At 36.1% G+C, this 24,222-nt stretch overlaps 9 protein-coding genes and 1 long non-coding RNA gene across 15 annotated transcripts, besides 1 other annotated feature; 7 read left to right on the top strand and 3 right to left on the bottom strand.

The window, feature by feature from the left end:
• Nucleotides 1-1,753: 1,753 nt before the first annotated feature.
• LAC11 (laccase 11) lies at nt 1,754-4,157 on the top strand. The gene is made up of 6 exons (NM_120404.3): nt 1,754-1,932; nt 2,042-2,193; nt 2,280-2,524; nt 2,614-2,742; nt 2,835-3,758; nt 3,850-4,157. Exons 1-6 carry the CDS (start codon nt 1,840-1,842, stop codon nt 3,978-3,980), a joined length of 1,674 nt encoding a protein of 557 aa, NP_195946.2. The 5' UTR covers nt 1,754-1,839; the 3' UTR covers nt 3,981-4,157.
• On the bottom strand, nt 4,130-6,804 carry AT5G03250 (Phototropic-responsive NPH3 family protein; the record flags this gene model as incomplete). Of its 2 annotated transcripts, NM_120403.3 has the most annotated exons (4): nt 6,529-6,804; nt 6,159-6,228; nt 4,823-6,046; nt 4,130-4,748 (listed from the first exon to the last, which is right to left on the bottom strand). In NM_120403.3, the coding sequence occupies exons 1-4, from the start codon at nt 6,585-6,587 to the stop codon at nt 4,323-4,325; spliced, it is 1,779 nt and encodes a 592-aa protein (NP_195945.1). In that variant the 5' UTR covers nt 6,588-6,804. The 2 variants fall into 2 exon arrangements, with proteins under 2 accessions (NP_195945.1, NP_001331400.1); NM_001342693.1 differs by having other exon boundaries at nt 4,323-4,748; nt 4,823-6,228.
• An 858-nt stretch (nt 6,805-7,662) lies between these two features.
• On the top strand, nt 7,663-9,518 carry UBQ3 (polyubiquitin 3). Of its 3 annotated transcripts, none has more exons than NM_001036747.1 (2): nt 7,663-8,079; nt 8,282-9,453. In NM_001036747.1, the coding sequence occupies exon 2, from the start codon at nt 8,282-8,284 to the stop codon at nt 9,200-9,202; it is 921 nt and encodes a 306-aa protein (NP_001031824.1). In that variant the 5' UTR covers nt 7,663-8,079; the 3' UTR covers nt 9,203-9,453. The 3 variants fall into 3 exon arrangements, with proteins under 3 accessions (NP_001031824.1, NP_851029.1, NP_568112.2); NM_180698.3 differs by having other exon boundaries at nt 7,665-7,906; nt 8,282-9,518; NM_120402.3 differs by having other exon boundaries at nt 7,883-9,426.
• Nucleotides 9,519-10,614: 1,096 nt separating this feature from the next.
• On the bottom strand, nt 10,615-11,740 carry AT5G03230 (senescence regulator (Protein of unknown function, DUF584)). The gene has a single exon (NM_120401.3). The coding sequence runs from the start codon at nt 11,540-11,542 to the stop codon at nt 11,042-11,044; it is 501 nt and encodes a 166-aa protein (NP_195943.1). The 5' UTR covers nt 11,543-11,740; the 3' UTR covers nt 10,615-11,041.
• A 520-nt stretch (nt 11,741-12,260) lies between these two features.
• Nucleotides 12,261-13,743, top strand: AT5G03220 (Mediator complex, subunit Med7). Its single transcript, NM_120400.3, has 6 exons — nt 12,261-12,415; nt 12,588-12,728; nt 12,810-12,879; nt 13,044-13,210; nt 13,298-13,371; nt 13,501-13,743. The coding sequence occupies exons 2-6, from the start codon at nt 12,594-12,596 to the stop codon at nt 13,559-13,561; spliced, it is 507 nt and encodes a 168-aa protein (NP_195942.1). The 5' UTR covers nt 12,261-12,415; nt 12,588-12,593; the 3' UTR covers nt 13,562-13,743.
• A 3,954-nt stretch (nt 13,744-17,697) lies between these two features.
• Nucleotides 17,698-18,574, top strand: DIP2 (E3 ubiquitin-protein ligase). 2 transcript variants are annotated; one of them, NM_001342692.1, is made up of 1 exon: nt 17,698-18,574. In NM_001342692.1, exon 1 carries the CDS (start codon nt 17,839-17,841, stop codon nt 18,106-18,108), a length of 270 nt encoding a protein of 89 aa, NP_001331196.1. In that variant the 5' UTR covers nt 17,698-17,838; the 3' UTR covers nt 18,109-18,574. The 2 variants fall into 2 exon arrangements, with proteins under 2 accessions (NP_001331196.1, NP_195941.2); NM_120399.3 differs by having other exon boundaries at nt 17,856-18,391.
• A 96-nt stretch (nt 18,575-18,670) lies between these two features.
• Nucleotides 18,671-19,134, top strand: AT5G03204 (uncharacterized protein). Its single transcript, NM_001342691.1, has one exon. It carries the CDS (start codon nt 18,781-18,783, stop codon nt 18,889-18,891), a length of 111 nt encoding a protein of 36 aa, NP_001318464.1. The 5' UTR covers nt 18,671-18,780; the 3' UTR covers nt 18,892-19,134.
• A 203-nt stretch (nt 19,135-19,337) lies between these two features.
• LUL1 (RING/U-box superfamily protein) lies at nt 19,338-20,859 on the top strand. Its single transcript, NM_120398.3, has 3 exons — nt 19,338-19,953; nt 20,071-20,536; nt 20,624-20,859. Exons 1-3 carry the CDS (start codon nt 19,511-19,513, stop codon nt 20,726-20,728), a joined length of 1,014 nt encoding a protein of 337 aa, NP_195940.1. The 5' UTR covers nt 19,338-19,510; the 3' UTR covers nt 20,729-20,859.
• Nucleotides 20,796-22,804, bottom strand: CPUORF47 (peptide upstream protein). Of its 2 annotated transcripts, NM_001085053.2 has the most exons (2): nt 22,518-22,804; nt 20,796-22,335 (listed from the first exon to the last, which is right to left on the bottom strand). In NM_001085053.2, the coding sequence occupies exons 1-2, from the start codon at nt 22,637-22,639 to the stop codon at nt 21,030-21,032; spliced, it is 1,428 nt and encodes a 475-aa protein (NP_001078522.1). In that variant the 5' UTR covers nt 22,640-22,804; the 3' UTR covers nt 20,796-21,029. The 2 variants fall into 2 exon arrangements, with proteins under 2 accessions (NP_001078522.1, NP_195939.1); NM_120397.4 differs by having other exon boundaries at nt 20,796-22,804.
• On the top strand, nt 22,459-22,659 carry AT5G00905. The gene has a single exon (NR_142455.1). It is a non-coding gene; the product is annotated as an other RNA (long non-coding RNA).
• Nucleotides 22,502-22,639: a sequence feature (AT5G03190.uORF1).
• Nucleotides 22,805-24,222: the final 1,418 nt, after the last annotated feature.

Below are 24,222 nucleotides of genomic sequence, written 5' to 3'. Positions count from 1 at the left end.
AGTTTAGAGACTAGTCCTCACAATCTATCCCCTAGAGATATAAAAAGTTGCATATTTGTCTATATCCGCAATAATTTAAGAAGTTATTATTATATGCATGGCCACGGAAAGGAAAGTTGATATTATACTGTGAAAATCTTGTCTTTCTTGAATCTACATTGTTTCTGTTCATGATGATAATAGGAGTTCCTGTTCTGGATAGGCCAGCATAAAATGATTTCATATATGTTCGACGCTAAAGAATAAGATACGTATGATTTGATTGGATTTTATTTCTCGTGATTGTTTAAAGCTATGAATTTTTTGTTTTTTTTCTTTGGTTTGGGTGCCAATCAATGATATGATTAGGGTAGCAAATGTATTGGTGTATATATGTTGGGTGTCGACAAAAAATGCTTTAGTGTTGATTTTCTCCTTGCAATAAAAACTCAAATTTTAATGATACAACGTGGAGATATATTATGTTTCAGATTATACGACAAAGCGAAATTATGGTTAATTTGTAGCATTAGCACAATAGTATATCATATTTCAGCATAATAGCGGATGGTAATTTATAACGTGGCAGAATTAAAGCGTGAGAAAATTTGTCACTATGTCATTGGTGGACCTGACTATATTACTTATGTCCTAAGACACGTTAATACGACGCGTTTCGCTTTGGCCAAAGCAATGTGTTGTCTCCCCTAATTCATATCTAAATTAGCTATTGAAACCAAGATGAAACATAGAATAGTATCACCCAATAACAAACAATCAAAAGTTCCAAAAACTTGTGGTATTTTTTTTTTTTTTTTTTTTTGACATTTCTCTTTCTAGTAGATTCTAAACCACTCATTCACAACAAATGCGATGATCTTACAAAGTAAAATATTATAAAAATTATAATATGATTATACGCGACAAAACATTGTAAATGATACAATATGGGCTTTTCGTTATGGGCTTTTGGACTCAAAGTGTTTGATCCTATGATCCAACGTTTATGATTTTGACTAATCAACAGCGTAAATTTTAAATAATTTGACCAAACTTTTCGTACCTGTAAATTAAAATACATTTGTTGAGAATTTAATTTAGAAAATTATACATATGATCTCGTTGGCCGAAAACAAAAACAAAATGGTCAAAAAGAGCAGTCATTTTCCGTTACGCCAAAACATCACTATATAATTGGAACCAAATAATCTCAAAAAGAAAATAAATTTACAGACTAAACGAATGGCTAAGCAACATGTTACTGCAAAGCAAGTTTTCAGAAATAAAAAATAAAATAGAAATATTAACTGATACTAATTGAGTTCTCGAAATACATAATTCGATCGGTTATATGAAAGAAAAAAAATATGAAAATAGATTGATTCATTCGAACTTGGGGGTCTTTGGTATAAAAAGAAATATTATAAGAATAGTTTCATCTTTGATTTATAGGGCTTTTGTGATGATAACATAACTATACACCGAAATTATTATTTTTCATTGTTAACGAAAAGTCAAAAACATAAATAGAAAGCTGAGATATCAACTTCGAAGGTACTCCATAATATTAACAAACGTTACGCTGATTCGCCAACGTCTTTCAGAAAGTTGCTTACAAGCCTTCTTCTTCGATTCTATATTTCTCTAAGCTTTTCTTAATAATGTTATTTTATGTGTGTTTTCACATTATTATTTTCATATCCAGAGTGATTCACCAACCTTTTCTTTTCATGATGGCTCTATATAAGCATTTGTAACCAGCGACTATTTCTTCACAACATTTTGTATAACCAAAAGCAGTAGAAGATTAAGTACAAATAAAATCTCATCATTGCATCAAACCGGAAAATTGAACCGGAGATGAAGATGGGTTTTCTCTTTCTATTCTGTTATCTTCTTGCGTTTCTTGGCTATTCTCCGGTGGATGCGGCGGTGAAGAAGTACCAATTCGATGTAGGTGTTCGATAATTCGGAATACAAATTATACTGGTTTAACTAAACCGGTTTATTGTAAACCCAAGATATGTAGGTTTGTTGTATTAACGTTTGAAATTTGGAACAGGTTCAAGTGAAGAACATAAGCCGGATATGCAATGCTAAACCGATTGTCACGGTTAATGGAATGTTCCCTGGACCGACGGTTTACGCAAGAGAAGGTGATCGAGTCATCATCAACGTAACCAACCATGTACAATACAACATGTCCATCCATTGGTAAAACATCTCTTTCCTAAGTCTCAAACCGGCGCAACCAGTTTAATCATTCTTTCTGAACCAAAATATAACGGTTTGTTTAACAGGCATGGGCTTAAACAGTACCGGAACGGTTGGGCAGATGGTCCAGCATACATAACTCAGTGTCCGATCCAAACAGGACAGAGTTACCTTTATGATTTCAATGTGACCGGACAACGCGGGACCCTCTGGTGGCACGCACACATCCTCTGGCTACGAGCCACCGTCTACGGAGCTATTGTTATCTTGCCTGCACCGGGAAAACCGTATCCGTTCCCACAGCCATACCAAGAATCTAACATAATCCTCGGTTAGTGAAAATAAAACAAAACCGGTCGGTTTAGTCCCATCCTTAAATTTTTCTTTTTCTCATTGCCTTGGTTTTTTATTTGACTGTAGGAGAATGGTGGAACAAAGACGTTGAGACTGCGGTTAACCAAGCCAACCAATTGGGTGCACCGCCTCCGATGTCGGATGCTCATACCATTAACGGAAAACCTGGACCGCTATTTCCATGTTCCGAGAAACGTAAAAGTTCTAAACCTTTTTAAACCGTAAGTTATCGGATCGGACCGGATCTCAGATATCATTAAATCTTTTTCGTACATGCATATTTTCAGACACGTTCGTCATAGAGGCCGAAGCGGGTAAAACATATCTTCTAAGGATTATCAACGCAGCTTTAAACGACGAGCTATTCTTCGGGATTGCGGGACACAACATGACCGTGGTGGAAATCGATGCGGTCTACACTAAACCATTCACAACCAAAGCCATTTTACTCGGACCAGGTCAAACCACTAATGTTTTAGTCAAAACCGACCGGTCACCAAACCGCTACTTCATGGCAGCTAGTCCGTTTATGGACGCTCCTGTATCCGTAGACAACAAAACAGTAACCGCTATTCTTCAATACAAAGGCGTACCAAACACGGTCTTACCAATCCTACCAAAGCTTCCTTTGCCTAACGACACATCATTTGCTTTGGACTATAACGGAAAGCTCAAGAGCCTCAACACACCGAATTTTCCGGCTCTTGTTCCTTTAAAAGTCGACAGGCGATTGTTCTACACGATCGGGCTAGGCATTAACGCGTGCCCGACTTGTGTTAACGGGACAAATCTCGCAGCTTCTATAAACAATATCACATTCATTATGCCCAAAACTGCACTCTTGAAAGCACATTACTCCAACATCTCAGGTGTTTTCAGGACTGATTTCCCAGACCGACCACCCAAAGCGTTTAACTACACCGGTGTGCCGCTCACGGCTAACCTTGGAACATCAACGGGGACAAGACTTAGCCGAGTTAAGTTCAATACTACAATTGAGCTCGTCTTGCAAGACACCAATCTCCTAACCGTTGAGTCACACCCTTTCCATCTTCATGGCTACAACTTCTTTGTCGTTGGAACCGGTGTTGGAAACTTTGATCCCAAGAAAGATCCTGCTAAGTTCAATCTCGTTGACCCGCCTGAGAGAAACACCGTTGGAGTACCTACCGGTGGTTGGGCTGCCATCAGATTCAGGGCTGATAATCCAGGTATAAATCAATCTCTCAATGCACATATATGATTATGATGATGACCATATATGATAAGTAGATCAACTGATCAATGCATGTGTTGTTGCAGGTGTTTGGTTTATGCACTGTCACTTGGAAGTCCATACAATGTGGGGTTTGAAGATGGCTTTCGTCGTCGAGAACGGGGAAACACCTGAGCTTTCCGTTCTACCACCGCCTAAAGACTATCCGTCCTGTTAAGAATCTGAGATGGGAACACTACTCTGATTCTTCGTCTTTATTTGTTAAGTTTCGCTGATGATATTCTTTGTTGATTGTATTTCCCTTCTGTTGATTTGTGTCTGAGATTGTTTCCTATGGGGCTGCATAACATAATACACCCCGAAATTGCATAAGAAATGAAATTAATTTTCTCTGAAAAGAGCTCTTGTTTTTATCTTAAAAGCATCAAAACTCTTAGCGAGATACTAAGAGAAAGATGAAAACTTTTGAAAACAAAGTAGCATCAAGAACCAGAAAAACAAAGCTAATCTAAGCGGGAAGATAATACTAGTAGCTCTGCCTTAAAACAGAGGATTTTGCTCAAATTGCTGGTGTTGCTTGATCCTTTGGCTTGCAGCATTCTGATTTCTTCTTGAAGTTAAGCTTCCTGGTGAAATTCTTCCAGCTTCTCTTCGTCCTCACCAGCTTATGCAGCTCTTGTTTCATGTTCATACACTCCTTTTCCAGCTCAGAAACCCGTTCTCTTACGTTCTCACCTCTGGGTTTAAGTAAACCGCCATTAGCGCCATGTTGGTTATCGGGGTTATCTAGATTCTCAGAGACAAAGAACCAGCCTGATACAGATGTCCTGAGCCTAAGCTGTTCGAAGAAGAGAACCTGAACAATCACCCTAAGAGGCAGCCTCTCGTTCTGAGCCGCGTGCGTGCTAGCTTCCAATGAGAGCTTCTGGCAATTCATGAGTCTGCATATGTGCTCTCTCTCTGAATCAGTAATCCACGGATGCGCCTGCAAAATTTGCAATCCAGCATCAAAATCTTAATACATGGACTGGTTAAAATTAGAAACAGTATCTTTATTACCTTCAGGTACACGTCAATTGCGTGATAAACTCCATCATCTAGTGGCCTTGCATAGTCAGGGATTGCAGCAGCAATGGCTTCGAACTTCGCCAGCTTCAGGTTCACATCGGGTGCCACCTCAGCAAGATAACCGTCAACAAGAGTTGCCACTAACGTTGTTGGAGTTAGCAAATCAGCTCCATCCTTCACCAAATGTCCTTCTTCGATGATGCAAGGAGAAGGGACAATGCCTGCTTGTTCCGTTGACGAAACAAACTGTTCGATCATTCTCAAGACGCATTCAACATCGTAAAGCGTTTCAGAGTATCCCATGTTTGGTATAAGAAGATCAACTAGAGCAGCTTGGTCTAACTGATTTCCAATTCGTCTCTCCAGATTCTCCCTCGAGGATTGGCTTGCGTGAAGCACCATTGCAGTTTGAAGCAGCCTGAGAAGAAACTTGGTCGGGTTTACACCTTTCTTGCTTGGAAGCAACCCGACAATCTCTTCAAGACAAGTTTTTTGGTCTTCTTCAGAAGGATTTGGTGTCTCAATCACTTGCTCATCCATGTTTACTTGTCTATTCATCAGAGGAACATGTTTCCTTGTATAGTACATAACCGCCATCGCTATATTCTCGAGCTTCATGCCACGTGCTTCAATAGCGGTAATGAGTCTTTTAAAGAGAGGCAAGCTAAGAAAAGAAGCGTCATCAAACCACCAATCTTCACCAGTATGTTGCAGCATCTTTCCAGAGGCAGAGATTCCATTCCACAAATGCGATTCATCTTCAGTGTTCTGCCCGCTCGTTGCGTTCTTTCCTCCTCCCACGGGCCAATTGAAAAGGCTTGGATCAGCGCACGCTTTGACAGCTAACGAATCAACACACCTGGAGATAATGTGAAGATCTTCAGCGTAATCAATCACTTCCTCACATGTCTGAAGAGCTTTGATCGAGTCAGTCCAGTTCCCAAACACCTCGTTGAGGAAAGTCTCAGTCATACCAACAAGATTCCCTTCTCCATAGTTATCAGTCATCTCAAGGTACTCAGCTGCACATCTAAGGCTAACAACATTGAAAGCAGTAAGCTCAATTTTCACACCGTAGCAGAATTTGGTAACAAGCTCAAACGTTTTGCCGCCTCCCGGTATCTCATCTAAGCTCAACACACAGCCTGATCCATCATCAGTTGAAGACTCTTCGATTAACCTCTCAAGAAGCCCACTTCTAGATAGTAACGGAAACTACACACAAATCAAGAACACACATTACACAGTTAGATCATCAAGCTTTCACATTTATGCAATTACATCAAAACTAGGACTAAATAAACAGAGAAGATAGAGAAAATTTAACCTTGTGGAGATGAAACTTCATGTCTCCAACTTCAATGGTAACATCACTCACGAGTCCTGTAGTGCAAAGCCTGTAAGACAAGAGAGAGACATAAACCACCACCCAAAACAGAATATACTTGTCCGTACAAAATTGATTATTGATGTCACAAATCAATCAGAGCTAAATTCCAAAAAAAATATGATCTTTGAAACTTGCATCAATAACTAACGATTCTAGGAAGAGCCCATTTCGATTTCAACAAAAAGATGAGAGCTTGATTACATATAAAATCAAGAGAAATTAACGACATTGAAGAGAATTCGATCTCGAAACCGGAAACAAAGACTTATAAGTCGATTAGTCTAATTCAATGCAGAAGAAAGAATACCAGGTTTGGCCTTCACGATGGAAAGCTTCGGATTTGGAGCCAAGTCTCATAAACGCCATTGTGGAAGAAAGTCTTGAGTTGGTGGTAATGTAACAGAGTAGTAAGAACAGAGAAGAGAGAGAGTGTGAGATACATGAATTGTCGGGCAACAAAAATCCTGAACATCTTATTTTAGCAAAGAGAAAGAGTTCCGAGTCTGTAGCAGAAGAGTGAGGAGAAATTTAAGCTCTTGGACTTGTGAATTGTTCCGCCTCTTGAATACTTCTTCAATCCTCATATATTCTTCTTCTATGTTACCTGAAAACCGGCATTTAATCTCGCGGGTTTATTCCGGTTCAACATTTTTTTTGTTTTGAGTTATTATCTGGGCTTAATAACGCAGGCCTGAAATAAATTCAAGGCCCAACTGTTTTTTTTTTTAAGAAGTTGCTGTTAAAAAAAAAAAAAGGGAATTAACAACAACAACAAAAAAAGATAAAGAAAATAATAACAATTACTTTAATTGTAGACTAAAAAAACATAGATTTTATCATGAAAAAAAGAGAAAAGAAATAAAAACTTGGATCAAAAAAAAAAACATACAGATCTTCTAATTATTAACTTTTCTTAAAAATTAGGTCCTTTTTCCCAACAATTAGGTTTAGAGTTTTGGAATTAAACCAAAAAGATTGTTCTAAAAAATACTCAAATTTGGTAGATAAGTTTCCTTATTTTAATTAGTCAATGGTAGATACTTTTTTTTCTTTTCTTTATTAGAGTAGATTAGAATCTTTTATGCCAAGTATTGATAAATTAAATCAAGAAGATAAACTATCATAATCAACATGAAATTAAAAGAAAAATCTCATATATAGTATTAGTATTCTCTATATATATTATGATTGCTTATTCTTAATGGGTTGGGTTAACCAAGACATAGTCTTAATGGAAAGAATCTTTTTTGAACTTTTTCCTTATTGATTAAATTCTTCTATAGAAAAGAAAGAAATTATTTGAGGAAAAGTATATACAAAAAGAAAAATAGAAAAATGTCAGTGAAGCAGATGTAATGGATGACCTAATCCAACCACCACCATAGGATGTTTCTACTTGAGTCGGTCTTTTAAAAACGCACGGTGGAAAATATGACACGTATCATATGATTCCTTCCTTTAGTTTCGTGATAATAATCCTCAACTGATATCTTCCTTTTTTTGTTTTGGCTAAAGATATTTTATTCTCATTAATAGAAAAGACGGTTTTGGGCTTTTGGTTTGCGATATAAAGAAGACCTTCGTGTGGAAGATAATAATTCATCCTTTCGTCTTTTTCTGACTCTTCAATCTCTCCCAAAGCCTAAAGCGATCTCTGCAAATCTCTCGCGACTCTCTCTTTCAAGGTATATTTTCTGATTCTTTTTGTTTTTGATTCGTATCTGATCTCCAATTTTTGTTATGTGGATTATTGAATCTTTTGTATAAATTGCTTTTGACAATATTGTTCGTTTCGTCAATCCAGCTTCTAAATTTTGTCCTGATTACTAAGATATCGATTCGTAGTGTTTACATCTGTGTAATTTCTTGCTTGATTGTGAAATTAGGATTTTCAAGGACGATCTATTCAATTTTTGTGTTTTCTTTGTTCGATTCTCTCTGTTTTAGGTTTCTTATGTTTAGATCCGTTTCTCTTTGGTGTTGTTTTGATTTCTCTTACGGCTTTTGATTTGGTATATGTTCGCTGATTGGTTTCTACTTGTTCTATTGTTTTATTTCAGATGCAAATCTTCGTGAAAACACTCACTGGCAAGACTATCACTCTCGAGGTTGAGAGCTCTGACACCATCGACAATGTTAAGGCAAAGATTCAGGACAAGGAAGGCATTCCTCCGGATCAGCAAAGATTAATATTCGCCGGTAAACAGCTAGAAGATGGCCGTACCTTGGCCGATTACAACATTCAGAAAGAATCAACCCTTCATTTGGTTCTCCGTTTAAGAGGTGGTATGCAAATCTTTGTCAAGACTCTGACTGGCAAGACCATTACTTTGGAGGTTGAGAGCTCTGACACTATTGACAACGTCAAAGCAAAGATCCAGGACAAGGAAGGAATCCCTCCGGATCAGCAGAGACTTATCTTTGCCGGTAAGCAGCTTGAAGACGGAAGAACTCTTGCTGACTACAACATTCAAAAGGAGTCGACCCTTCATTTGGTGCTTCGTCTCAGAGGTGGTATGCAAATCTTTGTCAAGACCCTCACTGGTAAAACAATCACCCTTGAGGTTGAGAGTTCAGACACCATTGACAATGTCAAAGCTAAGATCCAAGATAAAGAGGGAATTCCTCCGGATCAGCAGAGGCTTATCTTTGCCGGTAAGCAGCTCGAAGATGGACGCACCCTTGCAGATTACAACATCCAAAAGGAGTCGACACTTCATCTTGTGCTTCGTCTCCGTGGTGGTATGCAGATCTTTGTGAAGACCCTTACCGGAAAGACCATTACTCTGGAGGTTGAAAGCTCAGACACCATCGATAATGTCAAGGCTAAGATTCAGGACAAGGAAGGGATCCCACCAGACCAACAGAGACTCATCTTCGCTGGAAAACAGCTTGAGGATGGTCGCACACTTGCAGATTACAACATCCAGAAGGAGTCGACTCTTCACTTGGTTCTTCGTCTTCGTGGTGGAAGCTTCTAAGCTTTTTGTGATCTGATGATAAGTGGTTGGTTCGTGTCTCATGCACTTGGGAGGTGATCTATTTCACCTGGTGTAGTTTGTGTTTCCGTCAGTTGGAAAAACTTATCCCTATCGATTTCGTTTTCATTTTCTGCTTTTCTTTTATGTACCTTCGTTTGGGCTTGTAACGGGCCTTTGTATTTCAACTCTCAATAATAATCCAAGTGCATGTTAAACAATTTGTCATCTGTTTCGGCTTTGATATACTACTGGTGAAGATGGGCCGTACTACTGCATCACAACGAAAAATAATAATAAGATGAAAAACTTGAAGTGGAAAAAAAAAAAAACTTGAATGTTCACTACTACTCATTGACCATAATGTTTAACATACATAGCTCAATAGTATTTTTGTGAATATGGCAACACAAACAGTCCAAAACAATTGTCTCTTACTATACCAAACCAAGGGCGCCGCTTGTTTGCCACTCTTTGTGTGCAATAGTGTGATTACCACATCTCCACATTCAATATATTCCCTGAATTATCTGACGATTTTGATGGCTCACTGTTTTCCCAAGTCTTGAATTGTCTTCTGTGCGCCAGTCAAATGCATATGTGTTGAGTTTATCTTTTAAATATCAAGCTTTTGTTTTTAACTTTTGTTTGTAACCAAAAACTCACAGTAGGAGTTTGATCACATAATTTTATGTTTGCCTTTGCAATTTCTAGTGAGTCTTTGATTAAAAGCTTGAAAAGAAAATGCAGCCAAGCTTACCAAGTAAGTTATGTGTATTAACCAGAGGAAGAGAGAATCTTGCAAAATTTCAACAAACACAAAAAGAAGTATTACTACGATTGGTGGAGAAAGAAAACGATTCCAAATCTTGAACTGTTGTTGTAAAAGCATAGCAGAAAGTGGGAGACAACCGAAATAGAAATGACTATAACTTAATTTAATGTTATCATTATAATTTCTTCTAGCAAATATTTAGAAAGTAAATATCACATCAACCTTTAATGTAATTAAGCTTTCTCTTTTTGATTCATGTGAGATGAAAAGAAAAAAAAGAAGAGAAAAGTGTAGAAAACACATCATTTCTAAGCTGAAGACTTTTGTAACCTATCGTTTAGAGCCAAACTATATAAATATATGGTTCAATTTACGACTTTCAAAAGACGTGACTATTAAGGTTTTCAAACTTTGAAGAGATGTTTTGTGAAGAATTTAGTTTGAACTGTTGTAGTGACTAGTCCGGTTTTCGTTAGTTGGTTGGTTTTTGGATTATTATTGATCCAAAATTAACATATTTGAAATTAAACTCAATCCAGCTTTGTTATATTCAAATTTCCTTAGTTCTACCGAGTTCAATAGATCTTAGCATTCGTTTATCTTCTTCATATGACCCCCATGGAATTATGAAATTTAGTTATTTTTTTGCTACAGTTTTTAAATTAACACCAATGAAATACATAAATTGACCCCTATGATCATTCCTTTATACATTTTGACCCCTAGAGCTGCAAGTTCTAGTTCCGCCACTGCCTATTTCTCTGTAGATTTCTGTAAAAATTGAAGTAACCACACAACAACCAAAATTCAACATATTTGAAACACACAAAAATATAAAATATTATTGATCATATCCAAAAAAGAAAAAGAAAAATAGACGATGATCAAAAACTCCAAAAAACAAAAATAACGCCAAAAGGAAATCGGAAAAATTCTCCTTCGGACCGAAACTATAACGATCCTCTAAACCCCTCCAATAAAAAAACACCAAGTCCTTACTTAAGATCTCTAAGTAATTAAAAGTTTACCTATAGAGAGTTATAATTAATTACATACTTATTATATTACTAATCCTGAAACCCAATCTTCTCCCAAATCGCGTTCCTCAATCGCCTTAGATCTCTTCCTTTCGCCGTCCCACCGATTCCTTCGTGCACCGTGAACGACGATCCTCTCCGTCTTGCCAAATACTCGTGCGGCGGAATCATCCGTCTCCCACCGTCGTTGCTATCGTCATCATCCTCGTCATCGTCGTCACTGTCATCGTCAGGTATCGCATGACCTCTATACTCACTCTTCAAGATCTTAGACCAATCGGGGATATTAACCGGAAGCGAACCGGTCTTTGTAATCTCCCGGTTACCTGAATCTCCGGTTTTCGTCGGTTTTCTCCGTAACCGAGAGATTGATATCGATCTTTTCGCGTCGAATGAATTCGGCAATTGATGATCGCCTAAGTTATGAATATCAGATTCGTCGAATTCAAAGACATTCTCATCGGACATCTCTGGTTTTGGTTCTGGATAGATATATTTAGGTTTGACAAAAAAAAGCTTCCTTGACGCCATTGATGAAAAACAGAGCGTGTAAAGAAGAATAAAAGAAAGATGATGTTTTTATGAAAACTGGATTCTGGGTTTTGATCAGCTTGTAGAAAAAATCTGAGAGGGTTTTTGTGAAATTTGAGATTGAAGGAGAAATGTGTTGAGATGATCATTTTTATAGAGAAATGTAGTAAAGAGATAAGCTCTCTCATTGGGTTAAACTTATGTGAGTTTATGACTTACACAGTAAACGACAAAAGTACAAAAGAAGATAAAAAAAAAAGTTTATAAGGTGTGGCAAGTCTCACGTTCTTATCGTGAGCTCTCTTTTTTTGTTTCACTCGTCCTTTGTTTTTCTTTTTCTTAAATAGTAAAAACTTTATGAGTTTATGATCAAAATGATGATGTTAATGGAATTTTTATCTTCGTCTTTGATTTAATTTAAGTTATCTTAAGATTTAATGTTGTTAGATATGATTTTTTTAGCTGTTTTAATTTTTTTTTGTTATTAAAATATTTGTTAATTTCTATTTAAATTGACAAAAAAATCTAGAATACACAAAAAATATATTTATTTATTATAAAGTAAAAATATTTACTATTTTTTAAATGTAAAAACGTAAGAATAACATCATTAGTGGGGTGATTAATCACATCCAAACAGCAGAAATCGAATTAAACTGAAAAGCCATTGTTTTAATTAAACCGAAACTAAACCAAAAGAAACCAGACTTATACGAACCGTCCGAACACGTAACCGAAAATTTACGAGAAAATCAAAACTCGTTTCGTCATTATTGACCTCTTGCTCTACGCCGTCTTCTCCAAAGCAAAATCAAAAGCTTCTTCGATCTTATTCTCGTCTGGTTATAATTTCCGATTCTGCATTCCCAATAGGTTCGTGTTTTTGTTAACCCTAATTTCTCTTTGTACCATGGTTGCAAATTTTATCCAGAATCGTTGGAGTAAAGTCTTAGATTTTGGATTGAATCGTTTGTTGCATCGATTAGAAACCTTAATTTTAGGAATCTGTTACTGATTTTGCTTAGTTTTTTATTTGGATCTGTAGGGAATAATGGCTACAGCTACGTATCCGCCTCCTCCACCATATTACAGACTCTACAAGGATTACTCAGAAAACCCTAATTCTGCTCCTGAACCTCCTCCTCCGATTGAAGGCACCTACGTCTGTTTTGGAGGCAACTATACTGTGAGTCTCCTCCACATTTCCCCCTCTTTAAAATCTTCATCTTTATGTGTTTTAGTAGTTTTCATTTTTTTTGGTTCGTAGACTGAAGATGTTCTTCCAAGCTTAGAAGAACAAGGAGTGCCTCAACTTTATCCCAAAGATTCTAATCTTGGTATGTCATTGTTTTAGCTTTGTGAATCAAACTCAAAACCCAATTGTTATTTGCTTTCTAGAGTACGGTTTTTGGTTCTTCCCTTAATTGGAATCAAACTTATTACATGAGTTCATTTGCCTCTTTGTTTCGTTGAAGAAAGTTTCAAATATCTTTGTGTGTAGATTACAAGAATGAACTCAGGTCACTGAATAGAGAACTACAGTTACATATATTGGAGCTTGCTGATGTTCTTGTTGACAGACCTTCTCAATATGCGAAGAGGATTGGTGAAATTTCTTCTATCTTCAAGAATTTGCATCACCTTCTCAATTCCTTGAGGCCTCACCAAGTAAAGAAGATCTCATCTTCGCTTAACTACAACATGATTTCATCAGTTTTTGTTTTCACTGTTTTGATCATCTTCTCTTATGTCCAGGCGAGAGCAACGCTTATTCACATTATGGAACTTCAAATTCAACAGAGGAAACAAGCTGTGGAAGACATTAAAAGGTGTGCATATTTTGTTTGTATACTGTACTTAATGGTGTGCTTATATCAATCCATCATCTGTTCAAAGATTTTTCAGAAACTTTGTTGGTAGTTCTTATGGGTCCGTTTGATGTTTTTGGTTGTGCGCAGAAGAAGAGAAGAAGCACAGCGACTTCTAAAGGATGCTTACCTCACTTTAGATGGTCAATAGAGTCTTTTTTTGTGTGTGTAAATTAGCAATTAATAATCTGTCTGTTATTGTTATTGACCTTCGAAGCTTATTATAATTTGTTAACACTAAAACAAAGTTAATTTGACAATCAACTAAGACTGAATAGTATGAGGATTGTATTAATTAGACCATAATTAACCGGGTTTTCTTTTGAAGGAAAAGAGAAAGAATAAACCGGTGATACAACCGAAACGGAACTATGATATATCGAACATACATTTGATGTGAATGGATCTGTCAATATCTCGAATAAAGAATTTGATTTAAGCAGTTGATTGACACCTGAACCGATGTTTTAGAAACTCATAGAAATACAAATTAAAAATAAATGTTCAGTTTATCCAATTGCAATTAGCCAGTTTCATTTCTTTTAGTTTTATCCAATCTAAAAACTCATTGCAGTTAATTTCAATAATATGACTCTATTGTGTATGAGGATTACTAGTGGGATTGTCCACAGAGGAACATGGCCCAACTCTGTGCACACATTATTGGATAGTCCAAAGATGAATGACACGTCGGATTATTACACCTCTATTCAGTAAACAAAATTGACACGTCCGATTACTTCACGTGGACTAAATAGGGACATGCCTTGTTCACTTACTTAAATAGTTTCTATCAAAATAAATAGCAAATTGTGGAATCATTTTTTGTTTCCACAATGACTCATTTTCTTTATCAATCTTGTATTTTTGTCAACCATATATCAAGATAAAACAAAAACATAGTGTTTAAAAAAGAATTATAATTTATTTATTTAGTGTTCAGCTGTTTGATATGACTTTCTTTAAATTATAATAATACAAAATAATTACATATAATTTAAAATACACCTGATAATAAAAGGATTACGTGGGCCAATAATAGGTGAGATATCACTTGTCAACATAAGTTGGCCCACTGGACCTCATCTCAATTTGAAAATTACGGATATTTCAGGCGTCAGTATCGCGACACGTCACTCAGCTCTCCAATTTTTTCATTCTCTTGATGCTGAAAGACGAAAATGGACAAAAGAGACCAGATATTAACGACGCTTGGTACATCTTGCGAAATACTACTAATATTTTACCAAATGCATGATGGACAAAATGAAAATGCAATAGCCAACAAATTACAAGTAGATGATATTATTGTAGAAACAGGAAACATATTATAATTGGTAAATCTGTTGGACAATAATCTGAACATAACAAAACATGTGGGGGACTCGAATAAATTTTATAGCTAGGGTCATATATAAAAGGACATTCACTTTTTGTTTAGATATATTCTTTGTAATTTTGTATAGACGTTCATTGCCATTATTGTAAACAATAAACATAAATAACCAATGCATTATGCATTATAGATATAATTGTAGGTTAATATATAGCAATGAAAATAGGTGGATTTAATCCTTATAAAATCTTTTAAAAAATCTAGATTCATAACTAGTTGTGTATAATACATATGTCAATTCTACAAAATTCACAACTAGATAATAAGAGCATCTCCATTAGTAGTCTGTCACATAGTTTCTTATTAACTAAAAAATATAAAATAATAATAGAGTAGGAGAGAGATAGAAGAGAGATTGAGAATAGTTTCTCTGCAGAAAAACTTTCGAGTAATGATTGAGAGACTATGTGTATATGTGTGTTTATAATTGGACAGAAACTAAATCATAATAAAATATTATTATATTTTTTTTTTTTAGAAACTTTTAAAGTATCTTACCAATGGAGATGGCCTAATAACTCCTATAACGATACTTTATTTTAATTTTGCATGAATTATCATATATGCCGCGTGCATGTATAGAAGATGTGTATCCACCATGCACGTAGACATTCATTGTAGATTTGTTGTTGTACATATCCACATATAATATGTTATATTTATGTATCACTTTAGCTTACTAAAACAAAGAAGTCATAATTCATAAATAGTTTCAAGTCTTGTATGTGTTTTATTTCCTTTGTCGCACTCACACTACCTATACTTCTTTTATACTATTGCTTTCCTTACAACTAAATTATGACGTTTGTGAGATTTTATTATACTAGAAAATAATCGTCAAATAAAAGAGCGTCTTTGCCTGTTGAACCAATTACTATTTAAAATATAGAGTAGTGTGGTCAATTGATTAATTATTGGTCGATGACCTCTACATAATTGGAGCTTTGAGATACATAACAAAACACAAGTACCAAGAAAAAAAACAAATAATAATAATGCATGTAGTAAGATAATAATCGAGCTTCTTAAATCTTCTCTTGTCTTTAATAATATTCCTATATATTCTAATTATGCATAGAATCCTACGTGATTAAGAAACATCAAATTCTCATTGTTCAGCCGTATGATCGTAATCTTTCTTGTTAGTTGCATATCTTCTACTTGTTGGGATTTCAATTATTGTTTTATCACCGAACAAATAACTGTTGGAAAATTTCATATTATGTCAAATGATCAGCTCCGTATTGTATCTATGCTTATGTTATGTTCGAAAAATGGACTCCTAAAAATGACACATTACAAAAAAAAATAAAAATAAAAAATAGCTTCGAGGCCTTTGAGGGTAAAAGCTCTAACCTCTCTCATAAAAGAATTAAAAATGGATCTTTGGATATCAAGAAAATTATTTTGAAATAATTAAATTGAACCAAAATCAGAAAACAAAACACATGACATTGTTGATTTGTCGTTTACTAAACCGATTTTCATTTGCCTAATTCTATTTTTATTGTGTTAGATCAAATAATGATGTCATCTTGTGTGTTTTACAACTAATAATAATTAAATTAGCAATTAACTATGGTAGACCTTAGCTTCGACCACCCTATACAAGCATATATCAATTTCGGTTATCAAAAAAAAAAGAAAAAAGAATCCGTTTGTAAAATTTTGCTAGTGAATTATATCTCTAATCCATATTCTCGATTGATGAAACATTATTCTGACATACATTAAAAAATTAGTTTAAGAATATTTTTGCAAAACTTATGCGATGTGATAAGCTCACTTTTTTTAGGTGACATGTTCGATCATAAGGTGCCAATAATTCCCTAGAAATAGATTAATCTCTATGTAAAATATCGAATCGTCTAGTGACAAGTACATGGTATACCTACCTATTCACTTATTATTTCTATTTTTGTCGTCCTCATGCATCTTATGTTATAATATCAAATGACGGAAAATGAGGGATGAATTCTATAAGCTAAGAAAACTAAAATAAGGGGGAAATTGCAAGAAGAATGAAAGCAACCTTTCAAATATCCTTATCTTATCCAATCCTTTTCAGGCCATTGACTTATTTTCTAATTAACCTAATTATATATATAAGAAAAAGCTAAGGCATCTTATATTTATATATACATATATCAATTGATTGCTAATAATGTTTTGATTAACTCTGCATATGGCATGTTTTCCAGCGATTTAAGTTCACAAAGAAGATTTTCGTTTTTGTCATCACTAAAAATTATCTAGTTCTTTCTACTTTTTCAGCGTACAATAATCTTTTTTTCTATCAATTGGTACGTTTTTTATTTTCTCAATTTTAATTTTGTTTTCTAGGTACATTTTTAATCGAATTGCACCAAAATATCCAAACAAATCAATAAAACAGGCAGAATGAGGTATTACCGTATTAGTTAAACGAGAAGTGGCTACTTTCCTCAGCGTGATTAAAATGCTTATGGGTTCAGTTTCATAATTCTCATATACGGAACTACGCATTTGACCTCATGCTCTCTATAAATATTAAGATCTGATGTTGAGAGCCCATTAGAACTAAGTTTACGAATGAGCCCATGATAGTTTAACTTGGGCCTAATTAGTGTCTAATCTGCTTCTAACGTTACCGAGTCAAACGCGGTCTAAACTAATTTGTAGAGTAGTGTATTTGTCCAAAGCGTACCCACACAATTGCTGAGAAACTTCAAACCCTAAGTGTGTGTCTAGTATTTTGCAATATACGACGCATAAAGAAATATCCTAACATTGACAACAACAAAAAAAAATCTTAGCGGAGATATAGACGTGTGAGACAAGAGCTCACACGTGTTGCACATTCGAGACTTGTTGATAATGACGACAACAAGAGGTTCTAGAATATTCGTGTTGGTTTCATTATTATTAGCAAATAAGACCAAGTCAACAAACTAACTTAAACATTGTGGATCGTCCACTTGTCCGACTCTTACGTCAAACCCATCATTGTTCCACATATCTCCACGCGTCAATCTCTCTATAAATACGAACAAATGAACACGTATCAATTCAACTCAAAAAGTAACAATTTGAATTACTTCCGCAAATCTAAAATAATATCTAGTGAAGCGAATATGTGTTTCTTTGATAATCGGTGCGATCAGAATCTGACGGTGGTGGTGGATGTGGCGTGGTGGATGGAGGCTGTTCCTCCACAAATCATTTCTCCGGCGAAGCCATCGGTTTCTCCGATTCTTGAGACGATTTTAGAAGGCGGAGAGACCGAAGAAGACAATCAAGAACAAGAAAACGAGGACGTGTAAATTGTAATGATCATTTTGTTACTCGGTCTTGGGTTTAAGATAGACTCTTGTTGTTGTTGTTGTTTTTTCTATAACTGTATAAGATGAGATTTTGTATTGTATCTTTTGTACAATCAAATCTCAGTTCTTTGTGAAATTTTCATTCAACTTTCACATCTTGTACGCTCGGTGATCTGTTGTTATATGCTCACGAGTTGGTAATTAAAGACAAATCTTAATATACTTTCTAACCGAACCGGGACGATAACCGGTCCACGACAAAAAATCAGTATCTTCAAATATCAAACCAAACTTAAACCTGAAACCAGTCTCACCGCTATTTCTGTTTGGTGCGATCATTTTCTCAACCAAAAGAATCTAATTTACATTAATTTTTAATAAAGACATGTATGATTTATCTGCAAACTAAAGCAGTGTACGCATACTTATGTTTCAACTTTCGAGCATCACCTAAATATGAAACATAAATATCACGTGCGATAAGTATTAAGCTGCGTCCTATAAAAAAGTATACAAATATATAAAGATCACTTGATGATTAGTTAATTACACTACTACTATTCCTCTCTATCTCTATAAATATCAGCAATAACAATAATTTCCACATAGATCTTCTCAACACAGTCGAAAGCTGCCGAAGTCTAAATCGAAGAAAGAGTATATTTACAAATCATGGCTAGGATGATCGGACCATTCGAAACTGTACCGGCGATTCTTGTTTATCCGATGAGGGTTTCAGCTTCGCCTTCGCTGGGGACAATTTATGAGGAACACGATGAGTAAAATTTTAACAAGACAAGATCAAAACTCGAGTGTTTAATTATTTTTTAATCCATTTTAATGAAATATTCATTTTGAAATATATCTTGATAGTGCTTTCTATTTCTTGGTTGATTTCCACTTTAAACTCTTTTTTATCGACGTTATTATGATCTCCTATATAATCAGACATAAGAGAAGATGTTTCTTAATGACGATCAGTGCAAGATGTTTCTTAATGACGAGCAGTGCTTCTTGTAATCGCCGGTATTAATGGATGTGTTTCTTTGTTTTCCGATCAACCTCCAAAACCAATCTCGTGTCTCCGGTTTTGTCATTTCGTTTCTTCTTATTTTGTAACCGTGATATTGTTGTGAGGCCTTGGGCCTATTGCCTGCCTAGTGCTACTGATAATGATTTCTTTGTTTTATGTGATTAAAAGTAATAATCAATTTCCCATGGTAATTAATCAAGTTTAATACTAATTTATAATATATACAAATAAACGTTTTGGTGTTTCTTCGTCGACGTCGCTATCTCCAATCTCATTACTCCCCTTTCTCAATGATCATAAAACCTACTTCGATTCTACTCCTTATCAACTGAATCACCGAAAAACCTCACCTTTTTTCTTTTTCCGATCATGGGGAATCTGATCAGTTTGATCTTCTGCTGCGGGAGAAGGCAGAGGAGCAATATTCCTCCGGCGATGGAAACGGCTCCTCTTGAACTCCCACCGAACAGATTTGTATTCGCCGCCGTGCCACCATATCTGAACCCTAACCCTAACTACGTTGACCAGTATCCAGGTAACTGCCTTCCTCCGCCAGTAACTGAGCCGCCGATGCTACCGTACAATTTCAACCATTTGCATCACTATCCTCCCAACAGTTACCAACTACCTCATCCTTTGTTTCACGGCGGTAGATACCCTATACTGCCGCCTCCTACGTACGTCCACCAGAAAGCCGTCACGATTCGTAACGATGTTAATCTGAAGAAGAAGACTTTAACGCTCATACCCGACCCGGAGAATCCGAATCGACTTCTTGTCTCCTTCACATTTGATGCATCCATGCCCGGAAGGTTTTACTTTCAAACTATGAAATGATCAAATTTAGTTAAAAGTTTGAATCTTGTTTGAATCAATCAATGGAGTAATATAAATGACTTAGCTTTTGTTGTTTTGGTTGGCGAGAACAGGATCACAGTTGTTTTCTTTGCTACAGAAGATGCAGAATGTAATCTTAGAGCTACAAAGGAAGATACTTTGCCTCCAATCACTTTTGATTTCGGAGAAGGACTTGGTCAGAAGTTCATACAATCATCTGGAACGGGTATAGACTTGACGGCGTTTAAAGATTCCGAGCTATTCAAGGAGGTGGATACAGATGTCTTCCCGTTGGCGGTTAAGGCGGAGGCAACTCCAGCGGAAGAAGGAAAGTCTGGTTCCACCAATGTGCAGATTACTCAAGTGGTGTATACCAAGGAGAAAGGAGAGATTAAAATAGAAGTGGTGAAGCAGATACTATGGGTGAATAAGAGGAGGTATGAGCTGCTTGAGATTTATGGGATTGAGAACACGGTTGATGGTTCCGATGAGGGAAAGGAATGTGTTGTATGCTTGTCTGAACCACGCGATACAACTGTTCTTCCTTGCAGACACATGGTATAGTGTTCATCATACTTAAAATTAGCTCATATAAAAAAAAAATTGAACTTCTTTTGAAATGGTTTGTGTATTTCTGTTTGGCAGTGTATGTGTAGCGGGTGCGCAAAGGCGTTAAGGTTTCAGACAAATCTGTGCCCAGTTTGCAGACAACCTGTTGAGATGCTTTTGGAGATTAACAAGAACGGATGAAATGGAGATGGAGAATGAACAAATTTAGTTAAGCAATCGACTTGTGTAATATATGCCATGCTTAATTAAGACGTAAAACGTTATGGTTCAATATATTATAAGTGGAAACTGAGTTCTTAAATAGCAATGATAAACAGATAGGCAGCTTCTTATTTAGTTATAGGTGCTTGGCCAGGAGCTGTGGTGGCCGAGGACCAACTATGGCAAACACAGAAGGTGATGGCATTACAACTGAGACAAAGACAGACACGAATCGACGTAGATAAGACTAAGGCGAAGCGAGATTGAGTTTTACATTGGTTTAGTCTTCCCACCATTGATGAACAAACACACCTCTGGCTCTCAGAGTTTGAAGCATGTTGATGCAGTCTGACTTGTGGTTGGAACAGCGGAGGAAAAGCTCATCCACGTAGCATATGACTCCTGTTTCCAGTAAAACAGTTAGGAACTTCATTTCCACTTGGTTTGTGTTCATCTTAAGGACTACAAAGTCTGCGTATTTCGCAGTTTCCTCAAACCAAGCAAGGAAATCGAATCTCTCATCTTCTGGAAATGGTTCTAGCTGTTCAAGCGGAGTTATCTTTTTCCCTGTCGAGTTGTTCTCAGCCAAATCCGGATGGTAAACAAAGGTGACGCCGGGTTTCTTGACATAGGATAGCATTACTGAAGTGTTGTGGTCGACAAAGTAGACATTGAATGCTTTGCTGTCGAGTGGGTATAACGGAAAGAACCAGTTTGGAGTTAAATTAGCATCCATGTGCTCGGCTGCTCCAATGTCAATGTAGACAAGGCTCTTTTTCAGAGAGAGATCAAGGAATTTAGGTAAGTAAGCTACTGATTTTGGGAAATCAGCAGGCTTTTGCTCCAGTAGAGGTTCCATGAACTCTGTGTAAGGTCTATTGGTGTCAACAGATTTGCAATCTCTTGGTAGCTGAGACTTTCCAATACAATAAGCAGTCTCCGTTACATTCCTCTTGAATACAATGACGGTGAACTTATCCAAGTTGTTCACACGCACTATCTCAGACTGCTTAAGCCCCGAAGTCACGGATTTGACAAGACGATTGGCATTAGTACTCACAAGGACTGCTCCGGTTCCACCAGGCTTCAGAACCCGCTCCATCTCAAGCACAAGAAGAGCAGGGGAAGCAACATGATCAACATCCCCACAGAGCACGAAATCAAAAGACTTGTCACCACTAAGCTCAAGCTCGTTGACATGCTTCCTACTGAAAAAGGAAAACAATGGATGCTTAGGAACCCCTTGAACAACTGAGAAACCCATCTCTTTGAACCCTGAAACAGCAGAATCCGATCCCTGACCAATGCAGAGAATCTTAGCATCATAATGCAATAGCTTTAACCCCATGAGCTCATCAACGAGATCAGCAATTACCACTTGTGGATACTTCTCTGTCTCAATTTTACCCCAGAATGGTTGAACGAGCTTATGGAAGAACAATTTCGGTCCTGGAATAACAAATCGGCCGAGATCGACCAAATCCACTGCTCCATGATCACCAAAGACGTGATTTTTAGCGGTTAACTCCAACAAAGGGACAACAGATAGAGCAGAGGCGATGATGAGAGCACGAAACAGAGCATGCCTATTCGTAGATCCACGGAAGATATTAAGCTTCAAGATCTTTATACCCATTGATTTCTTCAAATACTTCAGCTCCGATGGAATCTTAAAATATGATTAATGTCTAGTACGATTTGCTAAACAGATCTTAAGAACAAAGAAGAATCGCAAAGAGAAAATCGAAGAATCTAGCGAGTACAAAACCTGGAGGAGGTATGGTTTCCACCCACGAGGAGAACTATAGATATTTGTGATCCAAACCAGACCCTTCTTGGAACCCTAATCGACTTCACCTCCGTCCCCATTCTCACCGTTCGATCCACCATGCAGAAAAAAAAGAAACAAAATCTCGTCTTACATGCTTGTAGAAATCTAAAAGCTAAACACAGTTTCTTGATTGTGTTTGAGAAATGCTTATAGATTCGAAGGGTTTGGGACTATGGTTTCGTGATTCTCTTCCTCTGTCTTGTTTTTTTTTTGGGGAAGAAGAGTGAGTGAGGAAGCGCTTTTAACAGATTTAATGGTGAAGCTAACCACAATGTTAAAATTCTACCGCCACAATATTGCCACGTGACAAGAATTTATGCTAATGTTAAATGTTTGACCGTTTGTGATTATACACATACTACGTGGATTTCGTTTTCATGGTCTTCTATGATTATTGAGTAGTAGTACCAAACTACCAATAATCGTTTTTTTAAACAGAATAAGTGAGAATTGTTTATATCGCTAATTTGTTATTCAATATTTTTGACAAAAACGAGTGGCTCCCACTTATTGTCTGTGCCTTCGAAATAATTATTTGATGTTGAATTTGGCTGTTGTCCCTACACAGTGTCCATATCCGTGTGGGTGGTGAACACATACGTGTTGATCCCAAGTAGTTTCTGTTTTAATTTTCTTAAAAAGTTTTTAGGAAACTAATTTTTTTGAATGGTTGTAAAAAAGAAATAATATTGTACGCTAATCATATTAATCATCCAACCTAGCATAGATAAACTCTCTTTTTTTTTTTTTTTTAAGTTAGCAAAAAAAAACTCTGAAAATTTGTAAAATGTAAACCTATTATGTTTTGGATCGAACACGAGTCGAGTGGTGGCCACACAGTTTTGGCTAAGTTGGGCCGAGTTGGGCCTTCCACAATTATTTTTTTGCTTTTGATATCGTCACCGTCCCATTTTCTGTCAAGCATGATTTCATTTCATCTTTCATGTGCTTCAGCCTTCAGAGTATAGCACTAAAAATGCTATCAGATTTGTAAGATTACATGCTCTTTCGACACGTCGTTGATATAGTTTCGTGAAAAAAAATTCACATTGTTAACCATCTTATAGTCATTCATATCATAAACATAATCTATACATTTAGTCGGTTTGATGTACACTTGTACATGTGTTTGTTGAGACATCGATCCTACTTAGGTGTGATGCGTGTTACATTTTGCCTTATCCATTATTTCTTTGTTTGTGTCAGCGTAACTACCATATTTTGCGTTATGAGTCGTTCTTATCTCGACAGAATTTTAAATTGTTGTCCAAAGGTTTATCACTCTCAATGTTATTTACTTCTTTCTCTCGAAATGTTATACTTTTTCTCCTTTTTCCCAATTAATAAATAAATTACAAAAGTATTTTTTTTGTTGTTTTATCTTTCAAAAGCAGTATAAGATAAACTCAGCATTGCACATCTAAATAAGTAAAGACAATCTGTATTTTTCTTCCAACAAAATTTTCATACATAATATTTTTTTCCTAATCTCTTTTTCTGTTATAAATATGTTCAGATTTTGTTTTTAAAAAATTCATTGTTTCTTTTTTTTGTTTAATCAGATTTTGTTCCAAATATGATCAGAAATACACATAACCTATTTGTGAAATGTTCTAAAACATTCAGCAGAAGTTCAGATAAT

Source organism: Arabidopsis thaliana, chromosome 5 (genome assembly GCF_000001735.4).
Source record: "Arabidopsis thaliana chromosome 5, partial sequence".
In the NCBI taxonomy this organism is placed as follows: domain Eukaryota; kingdom Viridiplantae; phylum Streptophyta; class Magnoliopsida; order Brassicales; family Brassicaceae; genus Arabidopsis; species Arabidopsis thaliana.
The sequence above is the reverse complement of the archived record's forward strand: the minus strand, read 5'-3'. Positions and strand labels throughout refer to the sequence as shown.